This window comes from Mchenga conophoros, linkage group LG8 (assembly GCF_057382185.1).
Source record: "Mchenga conophoros isolate Kocher_MC1m ecotype Shallow Benthic linkage group LG8, M_conophoros_male_GT1.1, whole genome shotgun sequence".
NCBI classification, from domain to species: Eukaryota; Metazoa; Chordata; class Actinopteri; order Cichliformes; family Cichlidae; genus Mchenga; species Mchenga conophoros.
In genome coordinates, this window is record NC_140533.1 from 23193020 (window position 1) to 23213662 (window position 20643).

General features: G+C 40.1%; 1 protein-coding gene across 3 annotated transcripts in view; it reads right to left on the reverse strand.

Moving 5' to 3' along the window:
- kif19 (kinesin family member 19) overlaps nucleotides 1-20643 on the reverse strand; it is a 50020-nt gene that overhangs the window by 8740 nt on the left and 20637 nt on the right. For 2 of the 3 annotated variants that reach the window (XM_085285103.1, XM_085285102.1), the window contains 17 exons: nucleotides 14592-14702; nucleotides 14395-14482; nucleotides 13654-13790; nucleotides 6673-6798; nucleotides 6375-6569; nucleotides 4630-4776; nucleotides 4408-4530; nucleotides 4084-4240; nucleotides 3818-3992; nucleotides 3199-3397; nucleotides 2781-3051; nucleotides 2418-2542; nucleotides 2152-2315; nucleotides 1940-2045; nucleotides 1344-1467; nucleotides 543-931; nucleotides 73-241 (listed from right to left, as the gene is read on the reverse strand). In XM_085285103.1, the coding sequence (XP_085141229.1) occupies nucleotides 73-241; nucleotides 543-931; nucleotides 1344-1467; nucleotides 1940-2045; nucleotides 2152-2315; nucleotides 2418-2542; nucleotides 2781-3051; nucleotides 3199-3397; nucleotides 3818-3992; nucleotides 4084-4240; nucleotides 4408-4530; nucleotides 4630-4776; nucleotides 6375-6569; nucleotides 6673-6798; nucleotides 13654-13790; nucleotides 14395-14482; nucleotides 14592-14702 (2806 nt within the window). The remainder of the gene's footprint in view (nucleotides 1-72; nucleotides 242-542; nucleotides 932-1343; nucleotides 1468-1939; nucleotides 2046-2151; nucleotides 2316-2417; nucleotides 2543-2780; nucleotides 3052-3198; nucleotides 3398-3817; nucleotides 3993-4083; nucleotides 4241-4407; nucleotides 4531-4629; nucleotides 4777-6374; nucleotides 6570-6672; nucleotides 6799-13653; nucleotides 13791-14394; nucleotides 14483-14591; nucleotides 14703-20643) is intronic. The other variant, XM_085285104.1, reaches the window with a different exon arrangement.

A 20643-nucleotide genomic window follows, 5' to 3' on the forward strand; every position in this document is an offset into this window, starting at 1 on the left:
TCTCAGATTGTGCTCGGCAGTGTAACAACTTTAAGGAAGACTATCTCCTCACAGGCAGTGAAATTGGTTTACCTGTTTGCTGGCTGCTGTGGGGAGGCCTGACTTTGGCGAGAGGAGGGACCCCTCGGTACTGGGGGCGTAGCATAGGGGCCTGGGGTTGAACATTAATGTGGAGATGAGGGTCTGATGTGCTGTCCAGAGGGCGAAACCTCTGAGCTGTGCTCGTCTTGGTTTGAGGTACCTGGAAGTTAGATGAAGAACACTAATAGACTCATCTTCCAAGACACACGGCATACGCCCATACCAGTGACATATATGTAGTGACATAGTACACAGAGGGAATAACTCTAATATACAGTCTATAGTACCAAGCGGCTGGCTTAAATCCTTATAAGACAAATGATTACCACAAAAGAAGCCACCCCAGACCAGTCATATTAGTCCTCTTGTTAACACAGACTACTGATAATCTACAGACATCAACATTATGTGACACCTTTCACGTGTCTTGTGGCAGTTTGAAAAGAAAGCCAAATACTAACCGCTTGACCTGTGACCTCGAAAGAGCGTGAGCGTCTCTTTTTGCGACGGCCTTCTAAGTCTGCCTCGCGAGGCGTTTGGTTCTTGTTGAGCACCTGTCTGTTACGTGGGCGTGTCCAGGTCACATGCAAACCAGGTCCCTCCCCGGTGCTGCTGGACAGGTTATCGTCTGAAGTGGCGTGTCTCAGCTCGGGGCTGGGCTGCCTGACGCGCCTCATTGGCAAACCTCTAGGGGGAGCTTCGCTTAAAGAAAGGCTGCTCTTCTGCTTCTTGGGGTCCAGGGGAGATGGTGCAGAAGGTAACCGCAAGACATCCACCTCGAGCGCTTTGGAGCGCCGACGTGCTGCTTTTACTGCAATGTTCTGGACCCCCTTTAAAATCTGCTGCCGTTCTGTGGAGACACAGGTAATTTCTTTTCACTGTCATTTTTAATCTCCATTCACACAACAGAAAGAAAGCTAGTTAACAGAGAAACACTACTTTTCCCCATTAGCACTGATTTAATTGTTATAACTGAAAATCAATCGCTCATATTAAACATGAAGAAGATCTGCAGAATATTTCTTGTGTCCTGCTTCAAAAAATACACTTCTAGGTCACCGTGAAATCTGAAGGCTTCATCCTGAGCACTGATGCAAAGTGCTTTAAAAAAATCTTACATCATGGAAACAAACAATCATCAAACTCAAGGGTTTATTGATTTTCTGTTACCTGCATTTAAATACTCCCCCTGTATTTAAACTGTAGATAAAAACTCTGTTAAAATTCCCCAAAGTTCATATGTCCTCATTTGAATATCGTACCATTTATTGAGAGGGGGATATCGGCCCCTGCCTCGCTGCTCTCAGGTGATGAGTCCAGGTGGCTGCTGACACTGTGGCTGAGATGGCTGTAACTCAGAAAGCTCTCAGGAGCCAGAGGCTGCAGCTGCAGACGTGAGATGCAGAGTGCCACATTACGATATGACATTCACTGTGGTACTTTGCTTTCAGTCGGTCTGTCTGAGTGTCAGTGAGGATTAATCAATTCTATGGCTCTCCAAAATGAAATTTTAATTCTGAATGGGGCTCTGGTGGACTCTGGTGAACATAACTTTATCTTGCCAATGAATCACATCTCTCAGATGCATTTACACAGGAAAAAATAATGAGCTGGAGGTGATGAAACAAAGATGTAATTCTTTGGTAAGCTTAGCAAAAAAAAAGCCTGAACACAGGAGTCAATAGTGAACATTTTATTATGGACAGGCGAATGTTGAAAAACAAAGGGATTAATAGAGTGAAGTATCTCTGAGAGTGAAATTCAAATATGAAGCCATGTGAAGAGAAGCTCTTCTGCATTTTCTCACAGCTAATAAAGCAAAATGAACAAAACCAGATGGTGTTATAGTTGTGCTTACCTCTCTGTTGCCCTTTCCATTTATGTGGATAGGAGGTGGGGTCATTACTGCTGAATTTTTCATTTGCCTGGCATGAGGGCTGCTCTTGAAAACTCTGTTATTGTCCCTAAAGCCGGGAATAAGAGAACAAAACTGAGAACCTACAGTATGTATCCAGACAGTGTAACGAGTTAAAAAGCTTTAAGGCACACATGAAAAAGATGTCCTCTTACAGATCAGGTTCAGGCAGAATGGGAGGCAGGGTATGTCTGCGTATTTTGGCTTGACCTCGCCTGTTATCTGAGCACATGTTACGTATGCTCTCCTGGTCTGAATCTATGTCCTGCATGTTGTCACGACCGCGAGAAGGCAAGGCGATTTTAGGAAGCGAGACCTCCTGGAAGTAAGCACATAGGAGTTAGTTGTACCTTGTGTTCTTCTAAGCTTAATACTACTATAGTATCACTTAGTTTAGACTTTACGTGTCAGCTGTGGTTACCTTGATGGTCTGCCTGATTGTCACCTTTTCTAGGCCAATTGCTTTCTCCAGTTTCCTATCATCTAGTTCCTTCATGTACATATCATACAGCTCCTGAAGGTGTGGAGGTACGGGCAGACTGTGGTCTGTAACACGGAGGATAATTCATGTCAGGAAATAATTTCATAAAAAAAACAAATCAAAAACAACTGATGAGCTCCTTCATGATTATTCAATTGTCTAACTGTCTGGTTCAAAGTAACCTCATTTCACTTCATTGATATTAAACTGTAAAGGGCCTAATAACCCAGTTAGCAGTGCTATATGTATTTAGATGATCTTTGTTTTTAACAAACTTCGGAGTCATAATGCTCACATACTCACCATCAATGAACTGTCTCTGCTGCTGAATAATTTCGTCACACAGGTGTCTGTGCTGTTCAAAACGCTGCACCACAAAGTTTTTCTGTCGGATCACGTTGTCTTTGAGCAGAGCGTGGGACTGCATCTCTGCGTTCTCAATCTCCAGCTCATGGACCTTACAGAGAAGTCCTAGGACCTCGCGTTGCTCCTCTGAGCTAACCCGCCGCGGCAGCAGCTCCTCCAAGCGCCGGGCCTGATCCCGAAGCTCCAGAAACCTACGCTCAAGCAACGCCTTTAAACAGAAGGTATAAAGGCACATTTTAAAAAGCAGACTGTATTTCAGACACTAAAAATATTATGTATGCACTACAGTCAAAGGTTTTATGAGAACGATTCTGTTTTCTGCTATTTTTTTCTAGTTGTAGACAGATATTCCCACCTTCTCCTTGTGAATCTTTTTCTGTTCAGCCATGAGTGCAACCAGATTTTCTCGAGCTATTGCCACCTCCTGAGTCTCCGTGGTGTCTGGAGGAGACTCTGAGGAATCAGAGTCCTTCTCGCTTTCATCCTTATTGACACTTTCCTTCCTCCTCTCCGCACGCCACTTTCTCCTGCGCCTGCTGCGCTCCTGTTCCCAGCTAAGAGAAGAAAATTACACATGGTCACTGACAGAGACAATAATATCTGGTTAATGAAGGCACATTTGAAAGTACATAGTTGAAAAAGTCTTCTGTTTAAAAAAAAAGAAAAAAAAAGAAATGCGGCCAATAAAATTCATTATTACATTTGATTTATGTTGTTTTTTTGTTTTTTTGATCAGACTTATTGTCAGGGGTTTGACATTAGTTCAAACACATCACTGGGTCATAACACTTACAATAATTTATATAATCCACAAACACTGACACTTTCAGGCAACTTTAAGCACGACAAAGACATGCTGTGAGTTTTCAACATATTATCAAATAGCTGGATTTAATAATGTTACAAAGAGAAATACAGGATAAATAGTGTTGGTTAAAGAAGGGAGAAACATGACAAAAAGGCTTGAAACTGACTCTGTAATAGTTAAAAGATTGTTAGAGGTGGCAATCTGGATCTCCATGTTGTTGTTTTCCAGCTCCATCAGGCTCTTCCTGATCTGCATCTGTTGGCGGAAGGCATCCAGAAGCTGCTCCCTCAACAGATCCATCTCCTCTCGACTCTGCTGGCTGGAGTGGGCCTGGACCTCTGCTACAAGGGAAGGGATGGAGATTAGACTCAAAGAGCTCAAAAAGCAGGTATTTTTCAAATATTAAAGTCAGCTGTGAGTGCGAGATCTTACCCTGAACATTGCGGATGTCAGCTCGGTCAGAATTGAGCTGTCGACTCGCCTGTTCGGCAATCTTCTTTTTCAACCTCTCGATCTCGCAGCGCAGGTCTGAGATGATATTGGTGTACTGAGCAATGTGGTATGACACATTTATCATGTTCTTCTTCACCTAAAGGACAAAGATGACAAAGAATACTTGAGATATACTTTGGATATATGAATTATACAATAGAAGTTGGATTTCTAACTGCAGAAAGTTGAGTTGAAGCTACATTAATTTATTTAACTTCTGCTAGAGTGAAGCAACACTGAGACATAAAATATTACTCAGCTCACCCGTGTTCGAATACTTTTGGCACGGTCTGCATATGTCAGCGTGTTACGAGACTCCTCAAAAGCTACAGAGGCAGGGCTAATATGGGCTATCATGACCGTTCGGCTGTTTCCGCCCAAGGAGTCCTTTTGTTTAAAAAAAGAATGATAAATATAAATACACACACAAAAAACATCTAAATCATCAACACAGATGGTCCCATATAAACCTTTAGAGGACTGTACCTTCAGGAGACGAGTCAACTTGCTGTCTCGATAGTTGACATACTTGTTACCATTTTTGTCACTCAGGGCGTTAATGCAGTTGCCCAAAGCCAGGAGGGAGCGGTTGATGTGGGCCCCTTCCTTCAAACGCTGACCTCTATTTTGAGTCTGATAAAATAAAATAAAAATGGATGAGTAATGAGAAAACTTCAAATATGCTTTTAAAAAAGGAAAATATTCCCCCGTTTCTTTTACTGCTCTGAAGGTGATTTAAGTAATATAATAATAATAATAATAATACTAATAATAATAATAATAATAATAATAATAATAATAATAATAATAATAATAATAATAATAATAATATAATAATAACAGTAATATTATGATAACACTTACTTTTGGGTGGCACTGACAAAAAAACTGAATAAGTATCAACAGATTAACACAGTTTAAACCTTTTAAATTAATAAGTTATACTAAATAGAGGATTCATTAATGATGGTGATATTTGAGCTATGTTTTCACAGGCTTTACAGCAGGGGAGTGTCAACATTAGTAAGCTATTGTTGGCTGTTTCTTTCGGTGGTGTAGTTGACATGTTTCCACTCCTGACCAATAGATGGCATTAGCTCCAATGCTTGGTCCATCTAGTACTAAAATAACACAACCTCACCTTTTGCTAACTACATGGATGCCTCTTGTTTACAGGGAGAGAAAATGTTCTTTGCAGCTTCATGTGACTAACACCTGTGAGGTATGCTCAGCCTTGTAATGCGCAACTCATCAATATTATGCCTTTGAATCATTCAAATAGTCTCCATGACAAATAAGTGCTCTCACAGCCTGACCGCATGATTATCTCATGGTGAAGAACAACAAGCCTGTGGTAAAATGAGCATCAGTGACAAGCTATTCAAATGAAGGAATAACGCAGTCTCAACCTGAACAACTGCCAAAAAGAAAAAAACAACTGAACAAATACTTGAGTTTTTCTCACTTAACCGCTTGCAAAGAAAAGGTCAAGGCGATAATAGAACCCAGAAAATGAACTGGCTCGCAGATTCTCTTCATCGCTGTACTGATAAATATCAGTGTGACAATACTAAAAAGAAATTCCATGTACTGCTCTTCGCTTTTATATCTGTCATTCTTATTTTCTCTGTGAAGAATGTGCTTTAATATGTCATCTTCCAAGTCTTTATTTTGTGTTAGTTTTCTGTAGAAATATCTAGAACACTTTTCATAAATTCCTGGAAAACAAAACAGTGTTGTCTAAAAAAAGAAAAAAAGTGCAGACATCAGATTTCATTTATGAAAAGAAATGAGTTGTGATACCATTAACACAGTTACGGGATTCATGTTTCTGACCACCTGTCAAATTTAAGTCCACTATGAACTGTTTTTGACTCTACTTAGGTAGAGGTTGCAGGTATCATGTCACAAATATATGTTAAAATGAAAAAACAAAAGCTGGTGGCCACTGGTGGACATATCCTACTGGATCAAGGGACTCTGATTATATAATATTTTTTATAAGTCTCCTAAGATTTATGATAACGTCTATCCTCTGAAGAAATCATTCATTGTTCCCCATGGAGACACGATTCATGGAGCAAACCCTTGTACTGTATACAGACACATCACATTAGCCACAGCCTTGAATCTTGACTTCGGTGGGTAAGCACTTGATAAAAGTAGCTTCACCCACACTCACTCCCTCTGAATAAATATATACATATATAAATATATATATGTACACACACCTGTGCTGCTCGTTCGGAGCCGGCGAGGTCAATCATGAAGAGGCGTGCAAAGCGGACCTCCTGCAGAACGTCACGACAGCGGCTCTGCTGTTTGACAGCTACTTGTAGCACAGCGTGGGAGCGAGATGACGTCTGATTGGCGGCTGTTGGCTCCTGGGTGCGCTGTTTGTTGCCCTTCATGAGGAGCTCCATGATCTAGAAAAACACAGGTGTGAGTTATTTCTGGTCTTTGTAATTTCTGAGTGTTTTGATTGAAATAAATGGGTCATGTAGTGCTTGGAAAGGTAAACTGACTCACCTCTTGAGCATTGATGGTGGACACCTCTGTAATTCCAGCAACCTGAATAACTCCCTTAGAATCTTCTCTTAGGTCTAAGAAGCCTGAGGATGGATTCAGCAGGTCACGGATCATCTCATTGTAGATCTAATAACAAACAGAATATATGTATAAATATATATGAACGGACCTGTAATAAAGATCAGAAAGCTAGGTTACAGACACACATTAACTGCGAAAATGCTTACATCCATGGAAAAGGCTTCATTCAGCCTTTCAGACCTCCTGCATAGACTGAAACCTGGTACAAAAACATCAAGTGCTACATTTTCAGCAACTTGTCATTAAATAACCTCTACTTGTTGGGTGGCAAGCTGTCATCAAATTAACGTCAGTGCGCTTTTTCATGAAAGCAGAATTGAAGTGACTTCTCTGAACTGACAGTAATGGCGTGAGCGTGAAGGCCCACAGCCACATAAAAACCCAGTGTAGGAAGTTACATCCTGGAAAGTGACCACTGGACGACAATCTGCCAGTGGGTTGGAAATGTTAAAGATGCTTTTTATTTGTCGAGCAGATAAACCCACAAACGCTAACAAGAGGATGCTTTTACTGCCACTGACAGCTGGGTGGTTGTTCCGTTATTTTTTCCATTGGTACACTATGATTGCTGGTGATGTTTAAACAAGCCCGAGTGTACAGCAGCTCTGAGAGGTTCTACTGAATCATAGTGGTACTTTGAGCTAAAGGTTAAAATACACTCATGGTAAACGTGCTAGAATCACTGTTAGCACAAGACACAGCTAAGATATACGTTCACAATACAAAGTGTTGAATAAATTTAACACTTGACAAGATGATGGCTTTAAAAGAAAATAATGGAATGATTAAAGATTGCTGGATAGTCAGAAATATTACAGTGTAACACATCAAAGCTAGCAAAGAGGATACAAAAACAACTGTCAGTGCAAACTATCGCAAAATCTACTTAAATAAATACCAACAATCAGCCTAATGCTGTCATGATATTAGAAATGTAATTGCTAGTGAGACTACCAGCTGAATTAATGATTCTTGATACGCAATTTAACACCAAAACAAAGTGATTATTACATGTACTTCAACACAAACGTCTTGATTAAAACGTTACGCTGTTGCCAGTTACTTTAGGATAACAGCACAAAGTACTTCCATGTCCAACAGTGTCCACCTGTCTTCATCAAAGGTATCCTAAATATTAGTTCTGGTGACCTCTGGTGATCTACAACAGCTTTCAATCCGAGTAAGTAACATGTCTGGAAAAGTCTAATACTAACATGGTGCCAAGTAAACTGAAAAGGCTTTTGGAAATCAGACATCATTCAGAAAGAAACCCATTTCGTAAGAGAACTGGCTTTATATTCTGAACCTTCAGATGGACAAAATAGTAGTTAGTTATTTGGACAAAAGCAGCTGCCAGAAACCAGCTTGCAGAGTTTGCCATCCTTAGAGGCTCACTAATGTAGCTAAAAAGGTTTCTCTTTCCATTAAGGTTTCTAAATCTGCCAAAACCCACAAACCAGAATAAACATGAACAAAAAAGGAGGACGGCTGTGTGCATGTGAATGGTACAGAATGGCTGAAGGTGTCCTTTTATCAGTACAGGCTATATTTATGTGCTCTGTGCACATGTTTAAGAGATTGCACATGTGAAAGAGATTGTGATCGGAACAAGGAAAGGAACAGATGTGTGCACTTCGCCCAGTAAGGCTATAAAATGGCGTTTAAACTCTTTGTGGTGAGGCAGCAGCGGTAACAGATTGCTCCCTGGAAACAGCAAACACACATGTCACGCACACACTTGTTTCAGGATTCATCCCGATGAGTTCAATACAGGTCAGAGAGCATCCAGACTCAGCGACTAGGCTTCCTAATAGGAACATTTTAACTTCCACCCACCCAGAGCGCTACTAAAAGCTAGGCTTCAATAACATTGTCAGTCACTGAACATAATGATAGAGTCTGGCACTGAAAACACAAAATGTCATTTTGATGTCAGATGCAAAGCCCACTCTGAGAGGTTAGATTTGTATCCAACAAGTACGTCTATTGTGCTCTTTTCATTTTTCATCTCTCTGTTTGTATTCCTCATTTTGTTTTCTTTTGCCTGGAGCTTTTCCTTTTTGTTTTCTTCTCCAAATTTCTTTTGTTTCCTGACAGCCTGAACATTTCTGAATAAATCTGACACATTTATTTGTATTTTTGTACTGCCATCTTTTGCAGATCTTGTTGCAAAACTATAACAGATAAATTGTTCACTTAAAATCATAAAAATAACCTGAATGACACAGTTACTTTACACAGTTACTTTCAAAGATTCTTTTCATGTTTAATTAAAACAGAAAAAACCCAAACCAACAAAAACATTCAAATATCTTGCTAAATGACGTGGTGAAAATTGTAATTAGATCTCTTGAATGATCACCTTGTTGTTGAATTGTGCTATACAAATAAACTTGCCTTGCCTTGCCTTGCCTTACTGTAAGGCTATATTGTTTTTGTATTTTCAAAGTGAGGAAAAGCCTAAACGACCTCTTGAAGCCTGTAGCTATACTAATTCACACCAGCCAGGATAAGTTTCTTCTGTCAGAGTCAAGTGAACCAGCTCTATTGTACCCAGGGCTATTAAGGCTTTTGTTGCTGAACACACAGAGTGAGCTGTACCTGCTTGTCAATAATGAGGTGTGGAACACAGCCAACAGTGAAACCGCCATCCTCAGCCTGTGGTTTTATCTGTGGTTCATCATCCACTGAGAAAAGCAAAGGTAAGAAACACCTAAAAGTACTGAACCTTTCTATATAAAGGCACATGTAAATCCAGTACCCAAGAATAGTTTCCAGTTACTGTTGTCAATTTATAGCAATGTGCTGAAGTAATGATGACAAGAGACAAGGATGGCATGGACTGAGCAATGGTCTCTTCAATCGACCCCCGCCTATTCGCAGTTCAGTATTCGCAGATTTTCTTCGTAGGGCATTTCTAAAATATTTGCTAATCATTTTAATTTTATTTTTGTGACTAAGTAAATTTTTATGATAGAAAAATGATTTACTAATTTTCAAATATTCATATTAATGTAAACACAGCAAAATATCAATAAAATGTCGAAATTCCAAACACAAAGCTCCCGGGAAAGAAAATGCAGCTTGGGAAGCTGAAATATATCAGCATTTTAAGAGGGGGTCCCAAGTATTTGAGCATTTCAGCTATTCACGGGAGCTTGTGGTCCCTACCCCCTGTAAATACCGGGGGTCGACTGTACTATAATTCCCTTGTAATGTATTCAAATCACAATTCAGTCTAACTTAAAAAACAAACTTGAACTAATAGCCCCAACACAGGAAAATCACTTAAAAAACTTCATTCCAAAGTTCAAATAAATTATTTAATTGTTTGCATCAGTACTTCACCTAAATGTAGTTAAACTCAAAAGCTAATTAGGAGGTAATCAGCATCACAAAAGCACATTTTGTATGTTTGGTATTGCCACAGGATAAATAATTAGTCAGACGTCGACACTGTTATTAAAATATAATCGCTCAGTAACTTTCGTTCACTCAGAAGCAAACGCATATTTGTTTTTTAATAACATTTAATTGAATTTTAATAGAATATCTACATAGGCATACCCAAGCCCATTTTCAGGAAACCATCAAACCTGCGCTCTAGTGCAAAACTGTTCAAAACTAATGCGAGTTTATGAGGTTAAAAAATAATTTTTTATGAATCAAATAAGTTAGCACAGCTGAAAACTAAACAACCTCTAAACATTGTACTAGTTGAGTGACTCAGGCTTCAGCATTTGTATGTTATTACAGTCTAAAATTGTCCCCCAAAAAACAGTAAAACTCAAACTTTTAAGAAATAGAGACAAATTTATGTGGAAAAACTGCCACAAAAACTAAATGCAATGGTGGGTATTACTCCAGTGAGATAACAACACAGACTAAATCTAACCAACACAGAAAGAGAGCTGGGAGTTTCCAGTTTTTAGTTTGACAAACAGGCGCCTCACAGGTCCTCAATCAGCAGATTCATTAAAAGATGCCCACAAAACACGCTAACAGTGAAGAGGCGACTCCTGGAAGAAATATCTGAGTCTTAAAAATGATGCTGCATATCTGAGACTAGGCAATATGAAAATAAAATAAAATGAAAAATAAAACCTAGACACTGAGCATAAGAAGATTAAAAAACCCTGCAGAGACAGGCTGATCAAAATGAGCTCTCTTTGGGTGAAAAAACAAACTAACCCCAAAACAATTTGTGAACAGAAGAATAAATAAAAAGACCCAAACTACAACTTCCTCTGCAAAAACTATTTAGAAAAGAAACAGTTTGCTTTTATTTTCTCTGCACGTTCGGTGAACAGAACAGCCACCACATCCCTTTTTAAGTGCCCATCAACCAAGTCAGTTCATGTGTCCAGATGACCTAAACTGAATGCCAATTATAATTTCTATTCACACTGCAAATCATGTGATTAAGTTTGAGTTTTCATGAACATTTTCTGGATGATCCTAAACTTTATAAATAAAGAAAGATAACACAGTAAATGGGAGAAAATAGTTTTTGAACATTTCAGAGATTTCTCAGCCCTTCAATGCATTTGATGTTGTTACAAAAAGCCACATTTCCAACAATAAGAATCATTTGAAGATGCAAAACATACAGGCCAGTAACATATACTAGTCGAAACCCCCCCAAACAAAACACAAAAACAAATAGGCAATGCAAGCTTTAAGTCATGACTGCATTTTCTGTTAGTACAACATTTTAATCTTTTAGATACCCAACTGCCAGGGTTCTGGGTCTCCTGACCCAGCATGTTTAGTTCTTTGCGATTTTTGTATTATTGTACTTGTGTGAGGTATTCTATGGTTTCTAAGTTCGATCCCTTGCCCTTCATGTTTCTCTGTGTCCCCTCTGTTCTGTGTAAGTCTGTGTCTGCATGTTTGAGTTTCCCTCTGTGTCTTTCGGGTCTTAAGAGTCCTCTGCCTTATGGTTTATGTCTCTGCGTTTCTTAGTTGCTGTCTCCACCGTGTCAAGTTCGCGTCTCTGTGTCATACTTCCTGTTTTACTTTGAAGGTCCATGTCTTATGTGAATGCATCCTGCTTTGCTTGTCTCGTCAGTCCTGATTATTCTCCCAGTTGTGCCCACCTTCTGTGTCTCATTCCCCTCGTTACTTCCCAGTGTATTTAAACCCTGTGTTTCTCGTTGCTGGACCGTTGCCGACCCTCGTCAGTGTAACCCCAGCGCAGTTACCTCGAGAGTGTTTTCTCAGCGATTTGCCTTTATAATCACTTCGTGTCTCTGTGTACAGATTCCCTGGACCAACCCCTGTGTTACCTGAGTGATTGGAGTGTGAAGAGGTATGTGAGGAGTGGACGGAGTGTGTGTGTGTGACTTTCAGCGTCTTTCCCGTTCGTGTGTGGACCCCCGGAGCCCGGCTTTCCCCTCACCTTTGTAAATAGATCACCTGGTGTATTGTAATAAAGACTCCTGTGCTTTCAAGACCTAGAGCCTGCGCGTGAGTCCGTTCAGTCCCGTTGTGACACAAACATATTCTGTCAGTAGTTTTCAGTTGTGATCAACTGGTTTCAGTCAGTGGCAGGATTGATGTGTTTACTGAACACAAATGAACTCTCTTGTACAGTCCAGAATCAATCAGTTTATTGTATTTTCAAGCCAATGCTCTCCAAACACAAAAGAACAGTGTACACACAACACTGTCATCAGTGCCACCATGCCGTGACTGACTGAAATTGGCTAAGGCTGAGCTACTGGCATGCTGGATGCTGACATGAGTGTCCAAAGCTGTTCCTGCAGCCTCGCATATCCATGAGAGTACTATCACAGATCTGATTCCTCTTGACGAAAATCGGAGTGGTGAGCGGTACCAAGCTGAGGTGTTAGATAGAGCTTGACCATTATAATGGTGGGACTCATATCCCTGGGGCTGATACGTTTACATTTACTGAAATATCAGAATCAGCTTTTATAACAACAGATAAATGAAAATGTTAAAAAGTCAAAACACTCTTCAATCCTGAGTGTTCACGCTGTATAATTTGTCGAGCAAAGGGTACTTTGAAACTTCCCTGTAGGCGACACCTTTCGCCAGAAACACAACAATTAATTGATCTGAAGAGAGTCGGCCAGAACTTAAATAAGTTATTCCCAAGCTGTTGTGACAAAAAAAACAAAAAAACAAGATAATATGACAATGCAGTTCACAAACTATCTTAGCAAGGATTCATAAATTTCTATGCACATCACAGGTTCAGGAAATTCATTTAAGTTTCATGTGTTTGACAGAAACAAAAAAATATCAGCTCATACATTGAAGTTTTAAATCTTCAAATATTGCTATCAGTCTTAAAAATCCTACATCAGGTGGATCTGGAAACTTGCTTAGTCCAGGTGCTGATGGGTGACTGCTTGTATCACTTCCAGAGGTCACCTCATTTGAAATGTTTTGTATATCTATACTGCATATATGTGCATATATTATAAGTTCCATTGCATAATATAAAAATGTATCTAACAATCTTATTCTCTCTCTCTCTCTCTCTCTACTGGGCTGCAGATAAGGATGCCCAGCTCACTTCAGATGTGACATGGATGCCAGAAAAAAGTAAAGCGATAGCTGTATCTGCCTACTACGGGCATTAATTAACAACATCAAATGTTACAAGAACAGTGTGAAGTCCCCCCCCTCCCCCAAATAAAAAAGACAAAACCAAAAAACAAAATCCCATTTGAACAGTAGACAGAACCAGCGATGGATATCTAATGTTCATACCTCAAGAAATTAGTGGTAATTACTGAGTGAGCAATCAGAGTAATGGATCTAACATTTAGGGTCTCACTGCAGAGCAATTAGATGTGTCATTACTTGAGAGTTCGTGATAAGAATACAGGTCTAGAGAGAAATTCTTTTAAAAATGAAAATCCTTACTTCCAGATAGGACATGGACACACTGTACAGCATGTCATCACTGGTCTCCTCAATGGCACGGAACAGGTCATTCAGAGTTCGAACATAGATGCCTGGCTCCTTGTCAGTTCCTAACATGGTGTATGTCTTTCCACAACCTGAAAACAAAATATAATGCCTCTCATAGACCCAGTCTTAACCACGTAGTGAGCACCCAGTGACGGACAAAATTAGCTACAGAGGTGAATTTGTGAAAAAACATTTTAAAGTATAAATAAATGCCAATCATTTGCTCCTAACCTGTTAACTTTGTAGTTTCAAGGAGGAAACAACATGCATACACATGAGTGGCTACAACCTCTGTGCTTACTTTCCACAAGAGGAGGCCAAGAGTAGAGCTTGTGTGCGAGAAATGGCCAGGCAGAAGGCAAAAAATGAAAGCAAGAGAAAGGTGGGAAACTTGATGGAGCAATGGCTCTCTACTAGTCTTTGACAGCCTGTGACTACCCGCTGGAAATGTGGGATGCAGAGCATGACTCATTTTCTAATCAGGCCTTTGCTAAAATCAAAAGTGAAACAGGTGTTAATAAGATGTCTACCTTTTCCCAAGAGCTTGCTGAATAGCTCTCTGGCTCAGGCTGACAACAGGTCAGGAGGGTTGCACATGTAATTAGTGTATGATACACCTATGAGCACTGAGACTGAGTACTAAGAAATATATTTGGTTCTTGTTCAATGCACATACACTCGCACAAAACAAACCTGTGGGTCCATAGGCAAACACAGTGGCATTGTAGCCTGATATAAGGCCCTCAATTAGGCCTTTTGTTGTTGCCCGGTACACTTCCTCCTGTATAGGGAGAAGAAAGGGTTCAGGCCATACATAAACAGCTACACATCAATATGAATACAGTGCGAGATTTGCATTATTTTCGTTTTTTCTTTAACTCCTGACAAACCTGACTAGCGGAGAAGTCAAATGCTACATCAAACATGTAAGTCTTCTCCCTCGAGCGATTGGCACGCAAGATGTCGTCTGGGTCCTCCATGGGGTCCATCAGAACCACCATCTAATGATGAAGAAAATGGTTAAGATACAGGAAAATAAGACAGGCCTTTGCAGGCAAGGGGCTAAACACTATTGACATCAGCGAGGCCATTGAACTTAGTAATGTGTTTGTTGTGTAGACAGTATGGTTTACTTTTAATAACAGTGGAAAGATGTGCTAATGAGCAAATGGGCTCTCTATTCAGTGACATTAGGTCCAGCTTGAAAGTGTGGCAAAGATAAATGACAAGAAGGTCAGCTGAAAGGCTACTGAAGCGTATTTCTGCTGGGATTAGATGGATGACTGTTCACTAATCATTACAATATCTCATAAGTGCAGGAAAACAAATATAAACGACCGCTCAGTTTCCAGGACTAGCTAACACAAAATAAAGATATGTCTCTTTGTGGCAGATCACTGCAGATGCAAGTTTCTGTTGAGCCCCTTACTGTGCTGTACATCTGGAAAAACGAGATAGCCATTTGCTTGATGTCCCCCTTCAGGCCAATGAGATGAGCTCCAGTACCTACTTAATGATCATAAAACACCATGCTCCAAGTGTGTCCATTTGGATTTATTTTACTACATTTATGTCTTCTAGTAGGTTTTAGCATTCAATTACCTTTTGTGACTATTTTAAAGGTTCCAGTTCACCATCTCGCCAACCTTTATAGTTTCCACATTTGCTAAAACAGCTGTTTGTGTTAAATGACTGAATTGACTGTTTGTGACAGTGAAGAGGAATGTTCTGTGTAGTAGTATCAACTTACACCAATTTGTAACAGCATTTCTGTATTTTCTTGAATTAAAGGTGCATGTAATTAGCACTAAATTATATGTGTATAGACATATAGGGGAGAGCGGGGTAAGTTGTCACACTTTTCACACTGACTAACTTTTACTGAGCACCATACATCACAACGTAATAAATGTTTCACCAAATGAAAGAAGGAAGTCTCGGGCACATATGATGTATTCATTACATTTTCATATCTTATCTCATTACGGAGTTGTAGACTGTTGAATGGAGAATGTGCACTTGTGACAATTTGCCCCATCGGCAGGTAAGTTGTCACACTAGATTATCTTAAAATAAGAACACAAATACTTAATTGTGATTATTGATTTTAATTGTTAAATTCAAACCAAAACTGGAAATTTAAACAATTATGCCAAGAGAATTTGGAAAAAAACAATTATTTCAATCCAATACACATTTTAATCAAAACATTAAGTAGAAAGAAAACTTTAGTTTGAACTTTAAACTCAAATGTTCTCTGGCTTGCACATAAATCCATCATAACTGAATGGAATGCTGCAAATAACTTGCTTTACTTAACATGTTAATCCTCTGAACAAAACAGATGCCCTATTTCTGATTAATCAGACTCAACTTCAGAGTCACAATTCTGGCACACATAAATTGCCTGGCCTGAGGTGCAAGCATCATGGGCCCATTAGTTGCATTTTACGCATTTTACCCAGGTCTCTTTTGGACGACTGTTTGAAAATGGCTCCACACAGACAAGGCAGAAGCACTCTTCATCATCTGATGATGACTCTTGAATTATTTTTCTTCTTTTAGCTGCGTTGTTCTTCATAGGTCCAGATGTTTTCCCCCCTCGCGTCCCTCTCTTTTGAAACAGCTTTTTGCTAGATTCAGCCTTATTCTTTTCTTTTTCTAGTTGCTGCTTCACTGGCGTGTCGGTTAGAATTGCTGATTTGCGTCGTTTTCTTCCTTTGCTGTTTGGTTTTCGGCGGCCAGCTTTTGGATATGGCCGGATGTTCTCTGGAGTTGGTAGTCTGCTGTCAGTAATTGCAGTGCTGGGTAAGGGTGAGCTCGTGATAGAGATGGTGCTGGAGCTTGGCAGTTCAGAGTTGGTGCTGGGGCCTAGCAGTGCAGAGTTGGTGCTGGGGCCTGGCAGTGCAGAGGTAGTGCTGGGGCCTGGCAGGGCAGGGTCCGGAATAGGGCGATCTGTGACGTAGGATGGTGCAAACTCTGCTTCCAGAAATACATTTCTGTTGTAAGGTTGAATCCCAGCCACCCTAAAACCAGCCTGAATGTTCAATGGGGTTGCAGCCAGAGGATATGCAATTGCCACAATCCCAGGAATGTCATAAATGGACATTGTCTTCCCAGGGTTGTTCCTCATCCAGGCATCACACGTGCTGTTGATGTGCCTCTTTAGTGGCCCGTAGACAGACCTGTCTAATGGTTGGAGCCGATGTGAGCAGTGGGGTGGGAATGACAGCATGATTATGCCATTTTCTTTGGCATAATTGAGTCCATCAATGGACAGATGAGACTCGTGGTTGTCCAAAAGGAGTAAACAGGGCTTCTCCTTTGAACACTTTGTATGTTCATTGAAATGTTGCAGGAAGTCAACAAAGTGTGTGTCTTTCATCCATCCAGAGGAATTTGCCCCTCCTTTGCTGCCGGGTGGCCCGTTGATCAGGAAATGGTTACGGAAGTGGACACGCGGGAAAATAAAGTATGGAGGTAAACTATTCCCTATGGCTGAGACAGCACAGGCCAGTGTGACAAGGGTTCCCCTTTCAGCAGAGGTCAATGACCCTACTTGTTTGAATCCACGTCTGGCCAACACTTTGTCTGGTTTATGTACAGTGGTGACCCCAGTTTCATCAACATTCCAAATGTCTCCTGGTCCAAACTCATATTTGCATAACACTTTCTCCAAGTTGTCAAAGAAAGCATTGACATTCTCTCTGTTGAAGCTACTTGCCCTGGCAAGGCTAGTTGCTTCTGGCTTTCTCAGTGACAATGTTGTATGCCGCTTTAAAAAGCCTGTAAACCACTCTTTGCTGGCCTTTTCTTTTTCTGCCCACAAAGGCACAAACTTCAGTTCGTGTGCCACAGCAAACTGGTAGGCAAGCTTTCTGACCTCACTTGGTGACAGACCAAAATAAATGTCAGCTGACCTAGTAATATACTCAACAAGCTGCTTTTCCAAATCAGGGGAAAAAATCTTCCTTGGCGTTGTATAACCAACCATTGTTGTTGGCATGGCTGTCTGACTTTCAATTTCTTCTCTGGTAATCTTTTGACAATACCGAGTTAGAGTACGGTAATTTATGTCAAAATCCTTTGCTGTACTTCTGATTGATTTGTTCTGCATCTTTACCTGCCTGACTGCCTTTAACATAATGTCAGGTGGTGTTCTGCCACGCTCTGTCTTTCGTTGATAATTTCGAACCATCTTACTTTCTTCCTTCCTTCCTTCATTCCTGCCTCTCCTTCCTTTCTTCAAAAACCTTATTGCAAATACAAATGAATTACAATATCACAATTTTTTGGAGCATTTATTTGTATTGGGGCAAGTTGTCACATGTGACGACTTGCCCCAAAGTTAATGAGACAACTTGCCCCAAACTGACATTTATGCTAATTTTGGCTAAATGTCAGGGTTAGCTCAACATAGCACATCAGCTGAAGTATCAAAAGACACGTTAATGTCTCCTCTATTTTGTGTAAAATAATAATTTGTAACATCTATACCTAACAAAGTTGTACTGAAGAAAATTTAAAGTGATTTATTTTTCCTTTTAGGTCAAAAAAATAAAAAAGATGTGCTCACCTCAGATTAGAGCAGTCTTGACCACATGTGAACAGGAGGTTGACTATAGAAGAAGAAGTCACACAAAGTGGCTATTTCATTTTTGAGATAGAGCCTCTAGTGTTGGAGTTATGAACAGTGTGACAACTTACCCGTGTGACAACTTACCCCGCTCTCCCCTACACATACATACGCACACACTAATTACTGGGGATTCTCCATAATCTGTTAATGTGGTCACAGGGGCAAACATACTACGGTTTTACCACAGATGGTATTTTAATATATTCAGATCCAAATTAAAGATGTACAAAAAAAGCAATTGTGCAACTTCACTTTTGTGCACCTTTGAGCCTAAATGTTAAAAGTAAAAACTTTAGTTAGTATAACTTCTTCCACCTATATATTATTAAAGTTAATGGTAAGAAATTGCATGTGAAAAATGACAATGCCGGCGGAAGCTATTTCCTCCAGGAAATGAAAGCCACTTCTTGTGACAAATACAGTCCCCTCTACACTCATTTCACAGCTTGTATGTAGAATATGCATTTATGGAAATGGGAATCCACTCAGGCCATCTGTCTGAATCATGGTCATAGAACAAAAAGCAGCTCACATGGCAAAGACAGTCATGCAGTAAAGAGACAAACTTCAGTTTTTTTAGGGAGAAAATTGGAAACATTGGTGTTAAAAATATGCTTTTGTACATGTGACAGCCACGGTGGCAGATATTACACTGAATGTGAATAAGCACTGAAATGTCACATTCTTCTAATTGTTCGGTTTCACAAAACTAGTCCATTATCACTAGTAAATCACATCTCTGAAAAAGAATATTTCAGAAACAATGCAGAAACAGAACATCACGACATCAGGAAAAATATATTACAATAAGGATGACAAATCTCGGGCTCAGAGTGGTTCCAACTGACTTGGTGTGATTGTACACAGCTGAAGGAAAATTAGTTTTCTCACAGTATTGTAGGTTTGAATCTCGTGCAACTGACCTGGGAGAAAAATTAATAAAAACAGAGAGCACTTAAGTTTATCTTAGATATGACTATGGGGGGGCTAGGGGTTTGTCAGCTGACCAGCTCCTTTCAGCAGTGGGCCTTGAGAGTCCTCTGAGGCCTGAAGCACCCGGCATGTTTGATGACCCCCCCCCACTCTTCCAACCCCACCAACCACTGAACCGCTCACTTTGAAGCCTCTCAATTGAAATTCAAGAGAGCGTGGGGGGGGGGTTTCCACTTTTAATAAACTGGGAACAACAGATGAAGGCGGGGAGCATGGCAGGCGTACGCAGGTTGCAATCAGAAAAGAGGGGGGACAAAGAGAAGAGTAAAGTATTAAGAAAAAGAGAGTAAACATCGAAGGCATACAACTATTTGTTCTTTGAATTTATATCGTTACTTTTTCAGTTAGTATTTTTTCTATGGCATACACGTGAATGCCCCAATGTCCTGTCGACACAAAGATAACATGTCCAACAACTGATGCCCATTCTTCCTCTTTCCCTAACTTCCTCCGTCTCCTGTAGCACCCAGATACCATGACGTACAAGCTCTGATCGCATTTCATAGAAAAGATACTGTGAACAACGTAGTACTTCTCTTGGGTGCTCTTAAGCCACTTAGTCTCAGTCAATGTGATGACCTTCACAGACAATGTGAGTGTAGTCAGAAGAATTATTCTGGCAAAGAGCAGCAAAGACACAAAAAGTGTGTAATTGAACATCTAATAATAAAATAAATGTATCAAAGTGGTCAGGAGCAAAAGAGGCCATGCCAGTTGTAGTTACACCCAAGTGAGGGAGTGTTTTTGCCCACCTCTTAAGAGAAACCGCTAGTCCCAGCGGTGACAAGAGGTGTAGGCAGGAAGGCCCGGGATAGACAGTCAGGCAAACAATAGTGACCCTTTCTGGCATTAACCTATTGTGACCATGGTAAAATGTAACTTTAACTCTAGATAGATGTTGTCAACCACAATTCCTCTTTCAGTCATCTTTCTATGATCTGAACTACACCTGCCACAACAGAGAAGGGAGTGAGGGAAAATAAAAAATTTAGTTCAATTCAGTTTTATTTATTTATCATCATCTGAAAACACTTATTCTTGTAAGAAAAAGAGCACAACATTAAACAGATTTGCAACAGTAAAGTGATCCTTTATGAGTGAGCATTTGGCAACACTGAGGAGAAAAACAATCTTTAAAAGAAGCAGCAGAAATGATCACTTTGCTATAAATAGTTTTTGTTGTTCTTGTACACAACAAATGCATAAAACGAGTGTTTTCACATTTTCTGCACCCCTGGAAAGACTTTTTGGAGGTGGGGGCTAAAAAGTACCAGTTCAAATGTAAACAAAAACTATAATGGAGTAAAATG